The sequence below is a fragment of the Tupaia chinensis genome, unplaced genomic scaffold (assembly GCF_000334495.1).
Source record: "Tupaia chinensis unplaced genomic scaffold, TupChi_1.0 Scaffold000110_1, whole genome shotgun sequence".
Classification (NCBI taxonomy): Eukaryota; Metazoa; Chordata; class Mammalia; order Scandentia; family Tupaiidae; genus Tupaia; species Tupaia belangeri.
The window spans coordinates 190,074-210,726 of record NW_006159574.1 but is presented as its reverse complement, the minus strand read 5'-3'; the positions used below and the strand labels follow the sequence as shown (position 1 = coordinate 210,726).

The following is a 20,653-nucleotide window of genomic DNA, read 5'->3' as shown; positions in this document are numbered from 1 at the left end:
CTGCTGAACAAAAATGGTCCTTGTACTCAGTTTTTCCTCGTGTTCTTGGTCGTCTTCACTGAAGGTGGGACACAGGAGCGTGGGTGCCTGTTTTGTGTGCCGGGTCTTCGTCACACTGAAGTGTTGGGAGGTGCTCAGCTGTGTCCTCCCACTCGGACATCTCATCAGCCCTCGATCATGCCGAACCCCCCGGACCACCGTATGAGGAGCTCACGTTGATGTTCTCTGTTTCAAACTTCAACCCGCTCAGGTACAAGTACTGCAGACTCCTGAGCACTAGTGAACGAGGCTCAGAGCGATTACGGAAATTCTACTGAGGGTAAAGGCAGATGCTGAACCCTCCCCCAGGGGCCTCAGGTTGGCAGAGGAGGGACGGCACCGAGGTTGGACTCTGCAGAAAGCCGGTCCAGGCAGCTCAGAGACAAGTGTGATGTTATTCTTGGAGTTCTCCCCTCCAGAAAGGCGATCCCATCCACCGACCTGCGCGATGGCAAATGGTCAATAAAACTTCACGGTTGGGAGACCAAAGGCAGCCAGTGCTCGACGGATGTCAGCTGGTGCTGCACGTGGGCCATGCCTTTGTGTACCGCGTGACAAAACCGTCTGTCACCACCAGCAGGCCTGCCTCGAACGGAGCTCCATTCCCAGCGGGCTAACCTCACACACAGGCCCTGCTGACTTCACACTCACACACAGCCCTGGTACCCAGACACCAGCGCCGAAGCACCTCCTTTTCTTTCTCTCCTTTTTTCTTTTTTCTTTTTTTTTTTTTTTTTGCTATAGGGCACGTGTGTTCACCAGAGAGAGAGACAGAGAGATAGAAAGTGAGAATCACCCCCTAGGGGGGATGGCCACACCGCAATCCCTTCTCCTCCATTCTCCTCTCAGGATCTTGGGCACGCACGCACACGCGCCCGGCGTGAGTTTTAAGCCACTGGGTCCGGGACACGAACCACGGTCGACTACGTGGGAGTCCAGCGACATAGCCATTACGCTCACTGCTGGTTCCCTCCTTTTTTCTTTTTTTTTGAGTTTTTTTTTCTGCTATAGGGCACGTGTGTTCACCAGAGAGAGAGACAGAGAGATAGAAAGTGAGAATCACCCCCTAGGGGGGATGGCCACACCGCAATCCCTTCTCCTCCATTCTCCTCTCAGGATCTTGGGCACGCACGCACACGCGCCCGGCGTGAGTTTTAAGCCACTGGGTCCGGGACACGAACCACGGTCGACTACGTGGGAGTCCAGCGACATAGCCATTACGCTCACTGCTGGTTCCCTCCTTTTTTCTTTTTTTTTGAGTTTTTTTTTCTGCTATAGGGCACGTGTGTTCACCAGAGAGAGAGACAGAGAGATAGAAAGTGAGAATCACCCCCTAGGGGGGATGGCCACACCGCAATCCCTTCTCCTCCATTCTCCTCTCAGGATCTTGGGCACGCACGCACACGCGCCCGGCGTGAGTTTTAAGCCACTGGGTCCGGGACACGAACCACGGTCGACTACGTGGGAGTCCAGCGACATAGCCATTACGCTCACTGCTGGTTCCCTCCTTTTTTCTTTTTTTTTGAGTTTTTTTTTCTGCTATAGGGCACGTGTGTTCACCAGAGAGAGAGACAGAGAGATAGAAAGTGAGAATCACCCCCTAGGGGGGATGGCCACACCGCAATCCCTTCTCCTCCATTCTCCTCTCAGGATCTTGGGCACGCACGCACACGCGCCCGGCGTGAGTTTTAAGCCACTGGGTCCGGGACACGAACCACGGTCGACTACGTGGGAGTCCAGCGACATAGCCATTACGCTCACTGCTGGTTCCCTCCTTTTTTCTTTTTTTTTGAGTTTTTTTTTCTGCTATAGGGCACGTGTGTTCACCAGAGAGAGAGACAGAGAGATAGAAAGTGAGAATCACCCCCTAGGGGGGATGGCCACACCGCAATCCCTTCTCCTCCATTCTCCTCTCAGGATCTTGGGCACGCACGCACACGCGCCCGGCGTGAGTTTTAAGCCACTGGGTCCGGGACACGAACCACGGTCGACTACGTGGGAGTCCAGCGACATAGCCATTACGCTAACTGCTGGTCTCTTTCTCTCCTTTTTCATACAAATGACAGAGTTTTAGCTTTAGGCCAGCTGCACTAATGGAAAGAATTACACGTAAGCTCTGAAGGGGTATTCGGATTAGAGCCATCTTAGAAAAGTGGACCTTAGACGGGAAACAGGACCCTCGCAGTTTTACTGTGGAGCTAACTGTGGCCTTTCATGTTTGAACCACTTTATAAGCTTGCTCAAGATCAGCCCCAATGGCATTTCACGCTGTTGAATTTCCTTCACTATCTCACATCCATGTTCCCTGCTCAGGGCTAATGGGCCATGCTCTGCACGCAGGCCAGGCTCTGTACAAAGTACACGCGGGAGGCCTGGCCACGCGGGGCCATCTTGCTTTGTGTGGTGGTGCCCAGATTCGCTTGGCCCATGGCTCTCTCATGGTCGGACGGCACAAGTGCAGGCGGCCACAGGTGCAGGCGGCCGCAGCAGCCATCTTCAGCTACCGCGTTTGATGCTTCAAACATCTTGAAGACTAGGGCTGTCGTGCTTTCTGCCTATGAAACCTCACTCGGTGTAGACATTTTGCTCCGTAGAGATCCAACCTGCGACTGCTTCCCCGGGTACACCTGGAATCGAGGTGTCTGTGACACCCTAGGGAATCTCCCATCCCGTCCAGTGCTGTGGTTTCGCAGTCTACCCGATCCTTTCCTGCCGACGGAAACTGCTAGCACTCCTAAAGATGGCGGTCACGCTGATGCTGCTTGGAATGTCGCATACCGCCTGACACGCTGGAAAACGAATTAGTAAGCATTTTGCTCTTCACGGCACAGAAAACCACCAGGTGCACAGTTCCAGACGGAGTGAAATGGTCCTCCCTGTCACTGACCCTTCTGCACACACGGTTTGCTTGCTGCCGTGTCGGGCATGATGAGGAGGAGGGCCGGAAGTGAGATGGAGGCAGGCTGTGCTTTGTGCCCCGGCAGCAGTGCTGGGGGAGAAACAGCTGCTCTGCTTTCCTGCACTGGCTGCGCTTCCGTCTCCATCCGCGGACACGAGTGTGCGCCACACGGCGAGGTGGTGGTGGCACTGCGTGCCTGCTTCCTACCGTGAGCTCTCCGATTCAGGACGAGGCTCCCGCTACTCTGTGCCACACGTCTGGACCAGAGGTGGCCTCGTGACTCTCACCAGGCCAGGGAGAGCCTTTCCACGGGCCTCCAGAGGCTGGACCGGCCGCCTTGTTCATGAGGCAAAGAGCATCTGTCGAAGGGGCCCCTTCTACTCTCCCCAGGTGTGCAGTCAGTCCTCTACAATCCGCTGTCATCACTGCAGTATCTTTGCGACAAATTTCACTTTTGTTTAGGACACACAGAAGTCCACAGGTCCATGTCAACAGAGAGGGAGGCTGTCCTACAAGGTCATCTTCTAATTCGAATCCTCAGTAATTCCCAGTGAGCAGTGACGCTGGAGTAGTGGGTGGGGTGGGGGGCTTCACACTGTCCCGATCTTTCTTCCAACTCTGCCCTCAACTCCAGCTCTGGCTACCGTCACCGCAGAGTCAGAGTTCTTTTTTTGAGAGATTTTTGCCGTACAGCGCAAGTACTCGCCGGAGAAACAGAGAAAGACAAAGAGAGAGAAGGCAAGAAATCACCACCCCGGGAGAAGGGCCATGCTGCAATCCCTTCCCCCTTCTCCTCTCAGGGTTTTGGGCATGCACGCACACATACCTGGCCATCAGTCCGGGACTTGAACTGCAGTTAGCCATGTGGAAGTCTAGCACCCTAACCACTACACCATCTGCTGGCCCCAGAATTCATCTAAAGGGAGCAGAAAGGATTACAAGGAGAAGAGGTTCTGTGAAATCCTGCAAAATGACTTCGATTAATATCCTTATTTTCCCACGAATCCTTTATGCCTAGAAGTCTGCCTAACACCTCGTAGATGCTCAGTAAATATTTACTTTGAATGAATACACTATTGTTCAAGAATTTTCAGTGACTTAAAGAATCTCTTCTGCAGCTCTAGAAAATCCCTACATTTGCCAATGTAAGTTCAAACAGAATCATAATTGGCTAATTTTTCTCTTCATAAAATGGACCTTGGATGGAGTTGCTACTATATATTAGAGACAAATCGCCCACATTACTGTAGAATGGGAGATCTTAGAGAGCACAAGATGATGTATGTGAAGCCCAGCAGTAGAAAGCTGCTGTCAGAACTAGACAGCCGCCCCCTCCAGAGACGGAGCACGTATGTGCCAGTCTGAGCCCAGAAGGCTACAGGTAGGAAACACATCCCCTTTCAAAGACTTAGTGTGGAAAACAAGAATGTAAAATATTTCATTACTCATGCTGTTTCATGTCAGAATAAGATCTGAGTACACTAGATTAAATAAATTATAAGACTGTTTCTTTTTAAACTTTTTAATGTGGCTACTAAAATTTTTAAAAAATATATACATAGTTTGTGTTGCATTTTTATTAGCACTGGTGCCAAATATTATATATATAAAGCAGATTTATTGCTTTTTTTCTAGATATTAAAATTATGCAAAGAAAAATTAGGAATTTTAATCCTGTCTTGAGAAATAAAACATTTACCTGCAATAGAGCAAAGCAATCTGAGGGCCAGGAAAAAAAAAAAACACAAAAACAACCCAGTCATTTCAATCTTTCCATCAAAACAGTTGTTACACTTTTATACAAAATAATCATCGCTACAGGTAGGAAACACATCCCCTTTCAAAGACTTAGTGTGGAAAACAAGAATGTAAAATATTTCATTACTCATGCTGTTTCATGTCAGAATAAGATCTGAGTACACTAGATTAAATAAATTATAAGACTGTTTCTTTTTAAACTTTTTAATGTGGCTACTAAAATTTTTAAAAAATATATACCTAGTTTGTGTTGCATTTTTATTAGCACTGGTGCCAAATATTATATATATAAAGCAGATTTATTGCTTTTTTTCTAGATATTAAAATTATGCAAAGAAAAATTAGGAATTTTAATCCTGTCTTGAGAAATAAAACATTTACCTGCAATAGAGCAAAGCAATCTGAGGGCCAGGAAAAAAAAAAAAAACACAAAAACAACCCAGTCATTTCAATCTTTCCATCAAAACAGTTGTTACACTTTTATACAAAATAATCATCAAATATAATTTTTTGCTTTAAAAAACATTGGTGAGATTGCTGGAGAAACCCATGGCTGCACGTCCTGTAGAGAGATCGCATTTAGACGATCCTCAAGGGTTTGCACTCCACTCCTTGCCTTGACACAGCAAGGGGCCTTCTGCTTCTGGCCTTAGGGGCCAATGACAGTCAGCGCACAGTCACACCCACACGTGGCCCAACCAGGGCGTGGCGGGAGCTGAGGGGATGGTACAATGCGCGCGCGTGTGTCCGTATCACCCACATGTATGTCTCTGACAGCCAAGAGTACGAGACAACATGTCTCTTCAGCAGTCAGACTCAACAAAGCTCTTTCTTTATTCTTTGCCTGCTCTGTCTTTCACATGGTCAAGGACAGATGGCACTGGGTGGCTTCTACATTCTACTCACTGAGCCCAAGAAGAGAGGGAGCAAGGCACCCTGAATAACCAAGGACAGAAACCAGCTGTCCCACCGCGCCTTGCAGGCCGCACTGACCCTCAGCCAGCACTCCCTGGTTATGCTGCAGTAGGCTGACCTGGGGAGCCACACGCTCAGAGAAGCCGACTGGGGCACTTCTCCATCCTGGGAGTGCTATCGGTGCACGGGTCATTCTCCAAGGACCTGCAGTGACGTGACGCCCGGCCTTCTGGCAGGGGTTTTGGAAGGCCGCAAGAGAAGGGGAGTACAGGGGAGAGCGTGGTTGACAGGGAAGTAATTGATTTGTGGCTTAATAATTTTTCCCCCAAGATCACTCTCATTATCTCTAAATTGATTATGCCTCTTTACATGACAACGTAAGAAAATAATTGGCATTTCTAAGCGTATAAAGAAAGTGCAAGAGACAGACAGACAATTAGTCTTGTAGCATTAAAAACACTCACACATTTCTAAATATAATGTAATACACAATCTCTGTGACTATTTTCAGTGTCAATGGATAAGTGAGGATTTTCCTAGAGGATAAAGTTAATAACAAAATTTTACTTTTTAAAAATTTAAAATCTGCTGTTTGTCCCAATTCTCTCCATGCTCTTAAAATTTGGGACATTGGATGAGCCCAAAAGCTACAGTAAAATGCAACAGCATTTTAAGTTCCTTTTATGAAATGATGATTTGAGTGGAAAACGCATAAGAATAGTATTTCCTTTTCTTGGGATTCGCTGTTTTGAATATGTTTTGCAAACCACAGCAAGCCTCACATTCGCGCCAACTTCTGCACACACGGTGATCTTTATTTTCATCAGTGTTTTTCTGAAATTCAATTACTGTCTGTTACTTTAAGTATCATTTCCTCATTCAAGCAAACAGAACACAATTATATAAATATGAAATTTTCAACAGAGACATTACAGAATAACAATAAAAGAATCAAACATTCTAAATCATAAATCCATTCATTACTAGAGCCATAACTCTTCAGAATCTAAATTTAGTCATGTAAAGCCTGACCTCACTAAACTACATCACTAACCATAAAACAGAGTCTACTTTGCATGCAACGTTACAAATGTCAGTCGAGTGACCACCTCCGCTCCTCGCTGCCACGGCTGAGTGAAGGTAAGTCAGCATCTTACTTGCTAAACAAGAGGTCTTGGTGAAGTTCATGGGAATGTGTATTATGAAAAAACTGTGTGGGTTTTGAAGCTTTTCCCCACAAAAATGAACGTCTACTCGACTCCATTTCCACAAGCTCTCTGAAGTCCCCTTGTGCACGTTTGACAACAAACACGCCACAGCTCAGCTTCAAGCCCCTCAGCCTGCCTATTCAGCCGCACTCAGAGAATGGAACAGAGTCAAAAGCTGCAGACTAATTGCTTCAACTGCAGCTTATTATCTGCCCAATTTGAGGCACAGCAGCAGTTGAGGAAAGGAAACGACTGCATCTAGCACGGCAAACATGCCTTCCAGGAAGGGGACCTCTGCATCTGCAGCCTGGAGGAGCTGGGGGCCGTGGGGACAGTCAAACCGTGGCCCCACTGTTACCAAGTCCTCACGTCTCTGCCTATGTGCATGCTGTGACGCCGTGGTTACCACGCCGGCAATGCCCACAGTTTTCTCAGTCCGGCACTTGCCAAATGTGGAAACTGAGGCTGCCCAACCTGTCCGACGCCTGGTAAGGGCCAGAGCTGGAGGCTAAACTCGGCCTGTGAATCCGAGGCTTCTTTTGCCAGTGCCACAGCTCCCTGCGGCCTTAGGTCTGCAACCCCAGCTTCACTAATGCCTTCATTTCTTTCTAAGAAAGCACTGCACTCTCACCCACACCTGAAGTCCCTTGAGCTTAGACGGCCTATTAAGAGGTTCAATAGACTTCCCCAAACCAGACCCAACAAGAGAGCAACCGGGGCAAGCGTTCTAGAACATTGCATTCCTTAATCTTCTCTGTCTCCCTCCCTTCTTCCCTCCCTCCCTTCCTACCTCTCTGCACTTCTCTCTTCTCTCAAAGCTCTTCTCCCACCTGAGAGCTAGAGGATCAGCCTAAATGCTCAAGCCTACTTTTCCTGCATGGGAGACGAGAGTGGAGCAGAATCTCATGTGTTTACTTCAGCAAAGCGCGTCAGTGGGGGACGACTCGATGCTTCCACTTTGCAACGAGAACATGGAAGGGCTCAGGTGAGGTGTGACGCCCGTACTCCAACCATCCTCGGAGCTCGGCCAACCCTGCTCAGCTACGTGGTTGGCAGATGAGGATGTGCTGGCTCACCGCACAGCCTGAGTCACAGCGAGACCGACGGCCAAGGCATGGCCAGTGCTGGGGGAAACGGCTGGAGCGCCCAACAGGTGTGGTCAAGGGGTGGCAGAGGGACAGTGGCAATGACACTCGCAGCACCAGGAAAGCAGGGTGAGCTGCAGCTTCTGAGGGAGGCCGGTTTCTGGCTTCCCTCTAGGGCTCCAAGCTTTTGTTTCATGTGCCGAATACACGCATACAGTCACAGACTCGGAGCTCGGCGGTGCATTCACTAGGGTGGTGTAGGGGCAGACACGATTCATCCCTTCGCAGATTAGTTTTGCATGTGAGATGAATGGGTCCGGCATGCTGCGTGCTGTGGGAGACACAGGAAGTAGCATGACCTGTTTGTGTCTGTGGAGGTGCCACGCTGTGTGGGAGGGAAGGTAAAATTGGTGTCATCTTAAAGCCAAGCCCCACTGTGCCTGGAGGAGGCACAGAGAGGAGCGTCCCAGGCTGAGGCAGCCATGCGTCTCCTGAAGCATCACGCCTGGCAAAGGGTGATAAGGTGTGAAGACCACGCCCTGACTCTCAGCCTAGGGACAGAAATCCACAAATCCATAGTTTTGCCTTTCAGAGCAACATAGAAAACAGCGAAGATCAAAATCCCCTCTTAATATCTGACTGCTCCTTGCATTAACTCAAGCCATCATCATGATGTGCGTCAGCTCCCCTTAGCTTAGCTACATGACCGCCTTCCTCTGACCTCTCATTGCCCACCAGGGCTCACACACGTGATTTTTAGGGGTCCTGCCCATTTCTCCCTGACCCACTTCTCCCTCGCTCCTCCCCATCCTCCTGTGTGCTGTCCCCCAGCTACCAAGCACAGCACCAGGAAGTTACAGCTTGGTTGGCCAATGTCTGTGGCAAATGGAACTATCATGTGATCTAGCAATTCCACTCCTGGGTATCTACCCAAAGGACAGGAGAGCACTCCGTTGGAAAAGCGCTGGCACGACTATTTTCATCGCAGCCTTACTCACTATTGCTAACACATGGAACCAACCCACATGTCCACAGACAGATGAATGGATGGGAAAATTATGGCACATACACTCCATGGAATACTATTCAGCCATAAAAAAGGCCCTGGAATTTGATAAGGTTTTTATCTGTTGACAAGGATGTGTATAATAGTGTCAACTAGGCTGGACTGAGGTGTAAATCATGCTCAGTAAAGTCTCTTTGTAATCTGAATGATGTATAGCGATTTAATGTACGAACAATAATTTTTAAAATTAATAACAATAAAGAAAGAAAGAAAGAAAGAAGGTGTGAATGCCAAGCACGTTTCTGTAGATGTGTCTTCAGACTGAGTGGGCTTGCTAGGGACCAGGCAAAGATGATGGAGGCACCTAGCCTGGAGTCTGCAGACAGGCCAGCGTGGGGTCTGAACCTTGTGAACTCAAGAGCTTGTAGGAACTGTTCTAGTGGGTCCACAGCTTTCATCAGATCCCCAAGAGGGATCTGCAATCCTGGGGCTAATGATGGACATGCTACTGGCTGAGTTGAAGCCTGTGAACAAATAACACCTCCCACCTTCAAGGTTACCCGAGCGAAAGATGAGATTGAAAATTACCCTCTGCATCCTTCTAAAGCATGCAGAATTTATTAACTGCTGCTTATTTTTAAAAATTGGGAGATACCTTCATTCTTACCTTGCTCCAAAAGCAATTCGTTACACAGCTAATTACTTAGATACGAAAAGTGGCCATGAGCAGCTGACACGCTCAGAGCTCGTGTAACTATAAGCAGCTGCTCCGTGAACACAGAACTCGGGAGCCCTGGCCCTGTCCACAGCGTGTGCCTTTTCCCAAGCGCCCTCCATTTTTAATTCATCTGTACTGTCTAATCCCTTTATTTCCCTTACAGTTTTGGTTTACATCAATTTTTGTGTTAGTTTCAGCATATTATTTATACCACTTCTCACTCAAGACTGTCCATTTTGGAGACAGAACGAAGAAAGTCATGTTATAAACCTGCAGTTTGGTCAGCTTTGTGACTGTGGTAACTCAGGCCACCTCTCTGAGCCTTCTGTCCCCCAGTGTGAATCAAACTGCTGAATTCGATGTGTGCTTTATGAGCCGTGCTCCGCCCTGCTTTGGGGTCCTGCTGACATGACTCAGGGCCCCTAGGGGTGTGCCCTTACCACCTTCACATGCCAGGCTTGGCTTACTTTATCTGAGGGAAAAGTTCCTGTTACTAGAACAAGAGCCCCCAGAGTCACTGGGCCAGATAATCTGTACGAGACCTGAGAATGACCTGTCTAGAAGGGCGCCGAGTGCTAAAACGGAAGACCCAGTCAGACGCCACCATTGTGTCCACACACATGTAAGTGCTCAATGAACTGTGCTTGGAAGTCTCGGTGCTGAGAACAGCATCCTGTGCTTCACACATTTCCTTCCCCACAAAACCAGTGTGGTGGGCATATTTCCATTGGACGGATGTGGAATCAGGCTGGCTTTGCCCACAGTAGCTCAGTAGGAGGCGAGTGGCTAGGGCGAGACGTGGGTTATGTCCATGCCAAGCACCCCTGTGTTCCCGGCACAGCGTCCCCAGAAGAGGGCTCCTCCTGGCAAGGCAAAGGGATATCGCCCCCACCCCATCTCTGCCCCCTGCCCTGGAAAGGAGCTGATAAGACTCATAAAACGTGCTTGGGGGGCTTTCGAGATGGGCTTCATGACTTTAGTGATATAATAGTTTTTCCCCAGTGAAGACTAATCTCATACTCTGTACCATGTGACTGAGAGTCGGACAAATGGGTGTTGAGTTTGCACACAAAATCAGAGCCAGGGGCTGATCCATGCACAGCAGTGATTCGCTGCTCAAGAGAAGCCAGAACCCACAAGGCGACAGTGATGGAGTCCCGGTCCAGTCGGCCGGAAACACTCAGCATGTATCAGCACGAAAGAATGAAAGCACCTCCCAATTTTTTTTTTTTTTTTTCTGGAGGGGTTTTTGCTAAAGGGCATGTGCACTTGCCAGAAAGACAGAGAAAAACAGAGAAAGAAAGTGAGAAATCACCCCCTGGGGGGATGGCCACACCGCAATCCCTTCCCCTCCATTCTCTTGCACAGAAGCGAGTATCCAAGGTCTAACGGGCTAGAGGACCGGAGGAAGGGGATCACGGCATGGCCAGGCCTGTGGAGGGTGCTCCCCTCTCACTCTCTCACATGCAAGCACACATGCTCTATTGTGGATAAAGAAAAAAGTTAAAATAAAAATCAGCCATCTTAAAAAAAAAAATCAGTCAGGAATTTTAATTGTCTTGAATCTTTCCTAAATAAATATTTCAGGCTATTTCAAGAAACATTAGATATATACATTTATGTGTTTGTGTGTGTGTGTGTGTGTGTGTGTGTCCTAACAGGTCTTAAAATGCCTGTTACTTCCGGGTAAACCTCAGTGTATTTGTGAAATCCTGAGCTTCTTTGAAAACCAGTCTCCTTCGTTCATCCACTAAGACATGCTTGGATTAAATAACCGCACTCACGGAATGAAATCTCCATGTCCAAGTCACACTTCCACTTTTACATGCAGGGCGGTCCTTCAAAAAGTGCATGGAAAACACGTATTATGAGAAAAACTTACGCACGGATTTCCAAAGTCTCTGCACCAACATACATTTTTACTCGAATTCCACTTTCTGCAAACTTTCTGAACGTCAGTCCCCTCCAGTGGGACCCTATCATGCTCAGTTAGATTCCAGCTGTCTTCTGGAATTGCACCTGCCCTCTGCTGCTCTCCACACCTGCTCCATGTGCCGTCCTGGCTTTGAAATGTTTCCGGGCCATCATTTCCTGCTGGCGTGTTCCCAGCCACCGCCATGCCCCATGGACAGGCTCCACCTTTCCTAGCAATCACTCATGGCCCCTTCAGTTGGGGTGACATGGGCCAAGAACTCCCCGTTCTTTCCTGGCCTTCACCCATTTCCATCTGGGGCTCCGTGTCTTCGACTCTGACCCCCTCCCTCCACGTTACCTAGTTATCAAAAGAAACATCTGTCTAATAAGAGCATGGGGTATTAGGCAGGCTATTAAAACTAAAAATATGTTTACTTGCTTCTCCCATTCGGGGACTCTATTTGAAATACACAGTGGTGTTAAATTTTAGAATTCCCAAAGTGACTGTCATACAATTTCAAATACTCTAACAAGAAGAGTAAAAATCACCTCTTCAAAATAAAGAAGCAACATTTCTACCATTGATTGTAAACACACCTCACTATCATTCAAGGCCATCCCTATTGCACATTAATTCCTAAAACATTAAGAACTAGGGAGACACAGAAGGTTTTGGTTGTGATATTACATTGTGCCATGGGTAACCTACTAAAGGATTGAATCAATCCTTTCAGGGAAATGGATTCCCATTATCTTCAAGAGAACCCAGAAAAGCATGTCAGAGACAGACTCTGACCTTTTAAAGTGCATTCTAAAAGCCCCCCACTACCTCCCTCACCATGGTCTCCCCATTTCAATTAGCAGAGCCGTGCAGCTGCTTTGGGCCTGTCTCCCTCTGCACACAGGCACACACATGGGCGTGTTTTAGAAGCCCGTGTTCCAAATTAACAATTCAGCAGCTTGAGATGATGCCCGAGTCTCATGTACTTTCAGATTGGGAAAGGAGTTTTTCTTGAATTCTGGCAGAGGAAGTGAAATCTCTTAAAAAATTGATCCCCTACTAGTCAGGGAATAATATGTAAATGGTCACTGAAAATTCTATTAGTGAGACTCTGTTCTACTGGTCACATGCTTTGTACAGCCACACGGAGGGCTGCACGGGGTGTCCAACGCGTCCTGGCCTCACCTCTAAGCTGATGGTCGGCTCTCCCAGAGGGGAGCCACTGCACAGATTCGAAGTCATGCTCGCGGCAGTGTTTTAGGAAAGGGTTGGAAATTTCAATGCCATCATCATCAACTCCTGGATCTGGAAGCAGGGACAGGACCTGTCAGTCACCGACCAGCTCTAATGTGCACACAGAAGAAACGGGTATAGCCTACCAGTGACTTACAGGGTGCCAACCTGTCCTCACCATGACGGCCACGTAGTTTTTCAGCAACGATTGTGATTAAATGCCTAATTCCTTCTTCTGTCAGCTCAGCCTGGGGCATACCTAAAATTTCAGCCAGTGATAATTCCCCTGGTGTCATCGCCCACGGTTACTGCTGCAATCACCACTGCTCTCAGGACAGGAGTGCACGCCACGCACCTTGCAGTTTCCTCAATAACTGATTTGCCTCGGTCCTGGAGCAAGCCCAGGTGGGAAAGCCCCTGGGATGGTCTGGATAGAAGGGTCAAGAATGAGCACACGATGGTACGTCTCAGGAACCGGTGGAGAGCAAAGGCCCTCATGGAATGTGGCACCAGGGAGTGCTGAGAAGCCAGCAACAAACGGAGACAGAGGAGAATTGCGATTGGACTTCCAGGCCTGCCGGCTTTGCCTGGGCTGCAGCCTCTCCACTCCCCTCCATTTACTCCCCCACTGCAAGGAACACAGCCATGGACGTCAGGAAGGACTCGAGGACAGCAGCCCAGTGCAGAACCGCAGGGTCGAGGCTCACGTCCCTGCTTCACGGCCACAAGGTAACCACACCCCAAATCCATCTCAGTTCATTTTGGCTCCACAAACCATGCTGGAGACAAGAACACACAACCTCCGCATGTCTGATATTTCCAAAGCAAGGGCGACAACCAACCAAGGGTCTCTAAAAGCTTACAGAGGGTCATTTCTTCGCCCACACTATGTTCTCTTATGAACTGTTAGAACTCTGTCAACTGATACCCTCTGGCCTCTCTTTTTCAATCAGAGGGAGAACGACAACTACTGCAAAACCAAATCAACCAGTGCCAAACACAGGCACGCCTCATTTCCATAAAAGATAATAATGCTCCAATCCCCGATGAGGCAGAAACAGGCGACTGCTCATTACTCTAAGTGATTAGCATCTTCACATTTTCTACATGCACACTGGAGCTAAGGCTGTTTTGGTGAAGGTTAATGAAAAGCATTCTCCAACCCTCAAAGTCCCCCAGCTTTCCTCCGTGTAGCATTTGAAGGTCTTGGCTAAGCCTTCCCTGGGAAGGACAATATTGAAGCGAGGGGCAGGGTTAAGTTCAATGGAATGTCAGAATAATTCAGTAAATTGCACTTAACACACAGGGTGATATTTAATAACGAAAGGAAGCTCTTATTATCCCGCCTTGGGCTGCACCAACCGCAGATCTGGGTATCTTTGCCCACCCTGCCTTCCCCAGCCAGCACCTGGGCTTCCATAGAGTGGCCTGTGTGCTACTTGCTGATTGGCTTCTTAAACAGACTGTATGGCATGGTCCCTGAAGACGGAACTGCTGCAGGTCCCCAGAGCACAGACCACTTTGACTCCAAGCGAGCTGCTGCTTCATTTCCTTGTTCTTTCTGGTGTTGAACAAAATGACCCTCTCTGAGGACGCCACCTTGGCAGTGCCCTCTCTCCTTCCCCGCCCCTCAGTTCCAGAACCCACTCAGGTGAGCCCCCTGGGGTGCTGTCCTGTGCTCTTTCTAGGTACCCCTGACTGCTGAATTCTCCCTCAAACTCTTTACCCATCAGCCCCCTTTTCCACCAAAGCCCTCTTCCTCCACTCTCTGGAAGTTCCTGAGTCCTAGATGTACAGAGGACTTAAAAAAGTACATGGAAAAGGGACCAGCAGTTAGCATAATGGCTATGTCGCTGGACTCCCATGTAGTCGACCGCGGTTCGAGTCCCGGACGGGTGGCGTAAACTCATACCGGGTGCATGTGCATGCGTGCCCAAGATTCCGAGAGGAGAATGGAGGAGAAGGGATTATGGCATGGCTATCCCCACTGGGGGGTGATTTCTCACTTTCTGTCTCTCTGCCTCTCTCTGTCTGGCAAGCGCACGCGCCCTATAGCAAAAACCTCTCCAAAAAAAAAAAAAGTACATGGAAAACATGTATCATCAAAAACTATGCACAGAATTCACTTTTTGTTTTTTTTTTAAGGTTTTTGCCATAGAGTGCGTGCACTCCCCTGACACAGATAGAAAGTAAGGAATCACCCCCCATGGAGATGACCACGCTGCAATCCCTTTTCCTCCATTCTCTTCTTGGGATTTTGGGCATATACAACACACATTTGGCATGATTTTCAAGCTGCCAGAGCTGGACTTGAACTATGGTTGGCCATGAGGCAGTCCAGAGCCTTATCCACCACACCTGCTGGCCCCAAAAGTCACATGGTTTTTTAAAGCCAAAATGAACTCATATTTTAATTCCATTTTCCACGACCTGAAGTCCTCTCCATGCACTCTTAAGAACCCAGTGTTGCCATTCCTTCGAAATTCCCTTCCATCCCGAGTCCCAGTGAGGATCACACACAGATGGGATTTGATTTGCACAAGCACGTTCGCTGCGGCCAGCATCTGAGCAGGAGGACCACCCGTCCTCCCCGTGCCGAATTTGGTGTTCTGGGGTTCCTTCTACCCCTTTGTCTTCTTGTCCTCCTAAGACCTCACTGACCTGCCACGTTCGTGGTCCGCACTGCTTGCTCCTTAACAAGCTTACATAAGCACGTTAATCCTCCCAGTGGCCAAGGTCAGACCCTCTCTCTCCGTATCTAATCTAACTCTAGCAAGAAGCAGCAAGACGGACACAGAGGACACTGGACTAGGGTGCCAGAGCCCTCGAGCGCAGGGCGCTCCATGGCCCTGCAGGAGGGAGGCCAAGTGACCACTGAGAATTCTCAGCTCTGAGCTCTTTAGCATGCACTCTTCTGTATGTGCTGTCTTATAAAATTCTAATCATTTCAAAAATTTCTCCTCGTAATAGCATTATTATAACAAATGTTCAAACAAACAGTTCAACCTGTCAGTCAGCACTAGGTCCTGGGGCCCACGATTTAGAAGCAGAACAGAAACACTGGGAGTGCCCATTAGGGCTGCACGCCTTGCTGAGAACTAAGAAACAGTGAAAGGCATTGTCACCGACACATGCGATGATCGGAAAGATGATCTTCGGGTCCACGGAAGCTAAAGATGTAGCAGAAGACCCAAGTTAGCCAACAATGGAAGATGCTCCCACGTGAGAAGAGGACTTTTTGGAATCTTTTAGAGAAAGGCACACGCTCACATAATTGTGAGATTCCTAAGCCCTAGAAGGTGGAGGAAGACTCAGGGTGCCTGGGTCTCTGCATGCTTCTGTGACACATGCATGGGGGCCTGCCAGTGGCGTGGTAGTTAAAGTGCTGGATTCCCATATGGCCAACAGGGTTTGAGTCCCAAACTCGGCAGCTTGAAACTTGTGCTGGGTGTGTATGCGTGTGTGCATGCCCAAAATCCTGAGCGGAGAATGGAGACGACGGGATTGCAGTATGGCCATCCCCCTGCAGGGAGTAGGTGACTTCTCAGTTTCCCTCTCTCTCTGCCTCTCTCAAGTGACCACACATGCCCAATGGCAAAAGTCTAGAAATCACAAGAACAAAACTGTATGTATGTGTTCACACATGTGCTCATTGGGACATGCACACACATCCACACATACACACACACACGTATGTAGAATGTGCTGGCACAAACTCATCCCTCCCTAATACTTGAGCAAAAACGTGCCACGGCTGATGGGAAGCGTGGAAAATTAATCTTCTGTCCTCTCTTACTTAATAGCATTACTGACCGCCGCTTGCTCATTTGAACTCATTTGCCATGGGGACAGTATGTTTCGAAATAAATGTGTACTTCTATTTAAGGGTAAAATCCTTTAACTTAATTCTCTAAGGAAGGGTTTAGTGTACTGGCAAAAAATGCACTAAATTTAAACCAAACTCGCCTCAGCTCTTTCTTCTTCCCCGACTAGGCTAACTCTGCTCAAGACAGGCGAGTACAGCCCACAGCGATGCCATTTCACTGAGGAGCCTCGGACTTTCCTGACTGGCTTCGGAGCCAAAGAAGAATTCAATTCATTCAGATTCAAAGATCTAGTGTTCCCAAACATCGCTGAGTTGATACTCTATTTAAAAATGCATTTTAGCATCTTCAGAGGGAGAAATGGTCTTCTAGGAGTCAACTCTCCCTTTTATTCCAATGCGTTCATACAGGGTCCTCCAAGAAACAGAAAGAAAAACAACTCTTTTCACGTATTCATCTGTCTTTACGACATTTGTAGCAAACACATCGGAATAAAAAGGAGCAATCTCTAGTTAGCAGCTAAAATCATTTGGCTTTATATATTTTCTCCCTTTTTCTTTCTTTCTTTTCTTTCTTTCTTCTTCTTTTTTTTTAAATTAATTTCTGGTAATCCTCGACAGAGAGTAACTTCCACCCACCACCCACATACCTGGTTCCCAGCTTCCAAAGTAGTAAACACACGGTGACATCCCGTTGGTTCCTAAGAGGCCAGGCCTAGTCTCTGCAGCGACCAGCTGACAGCTAAGGAGTGCGGCTTCAGGACAAGTCACAGAAAATCCAGGCCCTGCGAGGGTCAGGGTGCAGGCGTCATGGCCCCTGGCTTTCTCATAAGAAACGGTGTGTGGTGGTTTAAAGGCGGCCACTCAGTACGACTAACTGACCCCAACTTAAATGCCAAGACACTTAGCGGTCATCCATCCTTTCCCTCCTCTCTCCTGTTCTCTCTCCTTCCCTCCCCACCTGGAATGTGAAAACCTGAAAAGGAGCACGCTCCTCCTGCCTGATCTCCCTATTCATTTCTACCAGGCTGGACATAGGACTGTCCTCAAAGTTTCTGTAGCAACAGGAAAAAAACAAAGTAGAGAATTCAAGAACTCTACAATCTATGCACACAGGATGGTTGTAATGCCTTTAAAAAAATTATTTATACTGATGGAGCCAGCAGGAGGGATGGAGGTCAAGGCAGCTGGATCCTACAGGGACAGTAAATAGTTTGAATCCTGTACTTCATGGCTTGAAATTTACACCAGGCACATGTATATGCATGCCCAAAATTCCAAGAAGAGAATGGAATAGCGACTGTGGTGTGGCCATCCCCTGTGGAAGAGTGACTTCTCATTTTCACTCTTTGTCTCTGGTGAGCACATATGCCCTACAGCAAAAAAAAAAATAAAAATAAAAATAAAAGTGTGTGTGTGTGTGTGTGTGTGTGTGTAAGAGTAAGAGGAGCTGTAGGAATTTTTAGTATTTCATGTATGTCTTTGTGTTCTGAACAGTTCCGACTGTAGCCTAGGTCCCTGTACAGGTATGTGTGCACTAAACACAACACCTTTGTTCTTGTCTCCTTTTGCCATTCTTCCCCTTGTCCTGATGGTGACCCTCGGGACCTCACAGGGCAGGCTCTGAATTTTTCAGCATAGAGAAGGTACCACTCTGAGAAGGGAGGAAAAGGGACTTCCCAACTGTATGTGGCAAGGACAGTTGCTTCCAGATGTGCCACCTGCTCTGAGCCATGGCTGCCTCTGTCCTCAGTGTAGACCAGCCTAAGCTTTCCATGCTGAAGCAGGCTCAAAGATGAGGAGTTGCCAATGACCAAAGGGTATAACATCAAACCGAGAGCTCGCAGGTCCTGCAAAATCCACCCCTAATTCCCTGTTACCGCTCCCGGGCTTGCTGCACTATTGGGCAACACAGGGGCACAATTCTGCAGGAACCAGGAGCTTCTTTTACGTAACAGACGGGGCCTTCCACACCTGGCACTGGATCAGACCCCTGCACAGCTCTGCGATCTTCCTTTACTGCCTCGGCCTGAGCCTCAGTTCAAGCCTGTGAGCCCAGCGCATGCTGGACACCCAGTGAGGGAAGAGAACTGTAACAAAAGGAAACCCGGACGCTCACAGGATGGAGCTGGGGAAACGTTTCCTCACTGAGCATGTATCTGGTAGAATTTCTCAGAGGAGGTGGGCTCGGCTGATCTATTCCCGGCCTCGCAAGTTATACTAAGCGTTCTGGCTTACACAAGCTCTCATACTGGAATAGAAGAAGCTTGACATTTCCATATTTACAAAATTTTCTTCCCAGAAGAGAGAAAATGGCATTTAAGTTCTTTCGAGGATAATGAAGATGAGGATGACAACTTTAATAGGATGGTCCCTTTGTCATCATGAACACGCATTGGGGGAGTGCCCCCAAAGCGGAGTTCACGGGAAGCAGACCAGAGCCGTGTTCACGGTGGTGTCTGAGCAGCTGAGGATGGGACTCCACCACACAATGTCCTCATCAGCACCTTTGCTTCCCTGGCCTCCAGAGCGGCCTCCTATCTTGGCCCCAATACTAGCAGAGTGTCTGAGCAGCTGAGGATGGGACTCCACCACACAATGTCCTCATCAGCACCTTTGCTTCCCTGGCCTCCTATCTTGGCCCCAATCCTAGCAGAGCAGGTCTAAGGGCCACCCTAACATCAACGGCAGACTCCGGCTCCTGCTGCTGGCTTCCAGCTTGAGCAAACTGCTCTGCAAGCCCCCTGATGTCTCCAGGACTTCTGCTAATGACCTGCCTGAGGTGAATGAGCAGTGATTAGAAGACAAGAACCCTCCAGGTCTTCTAGGGGATAATGTGTCTACACGAGTGGCGAGACACGCTTGCCGGGCCACCTTTACTTGCCCATACCTCCAAGCCTCTGCAGATGGCGGGCCGCCGGGGCAGGGAGGGAGCTGCCCTCCGCCACATGCACAGGCCCCGGGCGCAGCACAGAGGGTCACCACCCTGGCTGCCCCTTTAGACTGCTGCTTGCTCTGACCACGCGCCTGTCACTCTGGGCAGGGAGAGGCCGCACTACCTGCCCAGGGCGAGCATCACCCGCCTGAACGGATCCTTGCTGTAGAACAGAAAAGGCAGGAGGAGATGTAGTCTCCACAGAAAGTCCTTTCAACAGTCCTTCTCCTCTGACCTGTCTTAGCACCAAAGCAAAGCCCTGTTGGTGGGTCAGAATAAGCCAGTGTGTGCTGAGGCTACAGCCTTCCCTGAAAAATCACCAAGTAGTTAGGAACCCTCGCAACTAACACAGGGTGGGTGAGGCAGCCTGAGGGCAGAGGCCTCTGTGGGAAGGTGCAGCGGTCAGGTTGACCTGTCAGAGGCTTCCTATGCCTCCCGAGAAAGCCCCACATCCTTGAAACCCAGCAGGGGGAGCAGAAAGGTGACCCCAGCAGCACCCAGCTGGTGCCCAGGTGGCTACCAGCACACACACAGCGTGATCCAGGCAGGCACATCCTCTCCCTCCCTCCCTCTCCCCCCACCCCACACTCACACGCACGGACACCCTGGAAACCAGCATTACCTGGTCCTGCTGCTGCGCGGATTTCCCCGAAGCACTGGGCTCCTTGGCCGTGGTCATGTTCTGCCCGGGGGCTCGCCACCACGGGGCAGGTGGGGACTGAAGGCAAGCCTGGAGCCACCAGAGTCCACACGGGAGAGCAGGAGGAGCGATGTGATTTTAGTCCATACTTCCGAATCAAAAGGCTATTTTGGAGAGGGTGGGGGAGGAAGGTCGGCAGACCAGCCCAGTTTCGGTAAGAGCAGAGAGTGGATCGGGAGAGGGGAGACGCTGCTGCTGTGTGGGGCTTCTGCAATTAGCAACAGCCTCTGCAATCGCCACAGAAACAATGATAACTGCTTAGCAACCGGCAAGTGGCGGCTGGGTGCAGGAAGGGGACCCGAGTGATGCGCGCTGCCTCCCCGCCTGCTCGCCGGCGGCGCACCGCGCATGCTCCCGCCCGCCGCCGCCTGCTTGGCTGGGGCTGGGGCTGGGGCCGGCTGGAGGCGGGAGGGCGCGCG

The 20,653-nt window shown here is 49.2% G+C and overlaps 1 protein-coding gene across 1 annotated transcript in view; it reads right to left on the bottom strand.

The window, feature by feature from the left end:
- The window catches only part of DPP6 (dipeptidyl peptidase like 6), a 510,008-nt gene extending 489,442 nt beyond the window's left edge, over window positions 1-20,566 (bottom strand). Inside the window, exon 1 of the mRNA XM_006143805.1 lies at window positions 20,157-20,566. Within this exon, the coding sequence (XP_006143867.1) occupies window positions 20,157-20,213 (57 nt within the window). The 5' untranslated portion in view covers window positions 20,214-20,566. The remainder of the gene's footprint in view (window positions 1-20,156) is intronic.
- Window positions 20,567-20,653: the final 87 nt, after the last annotated feature.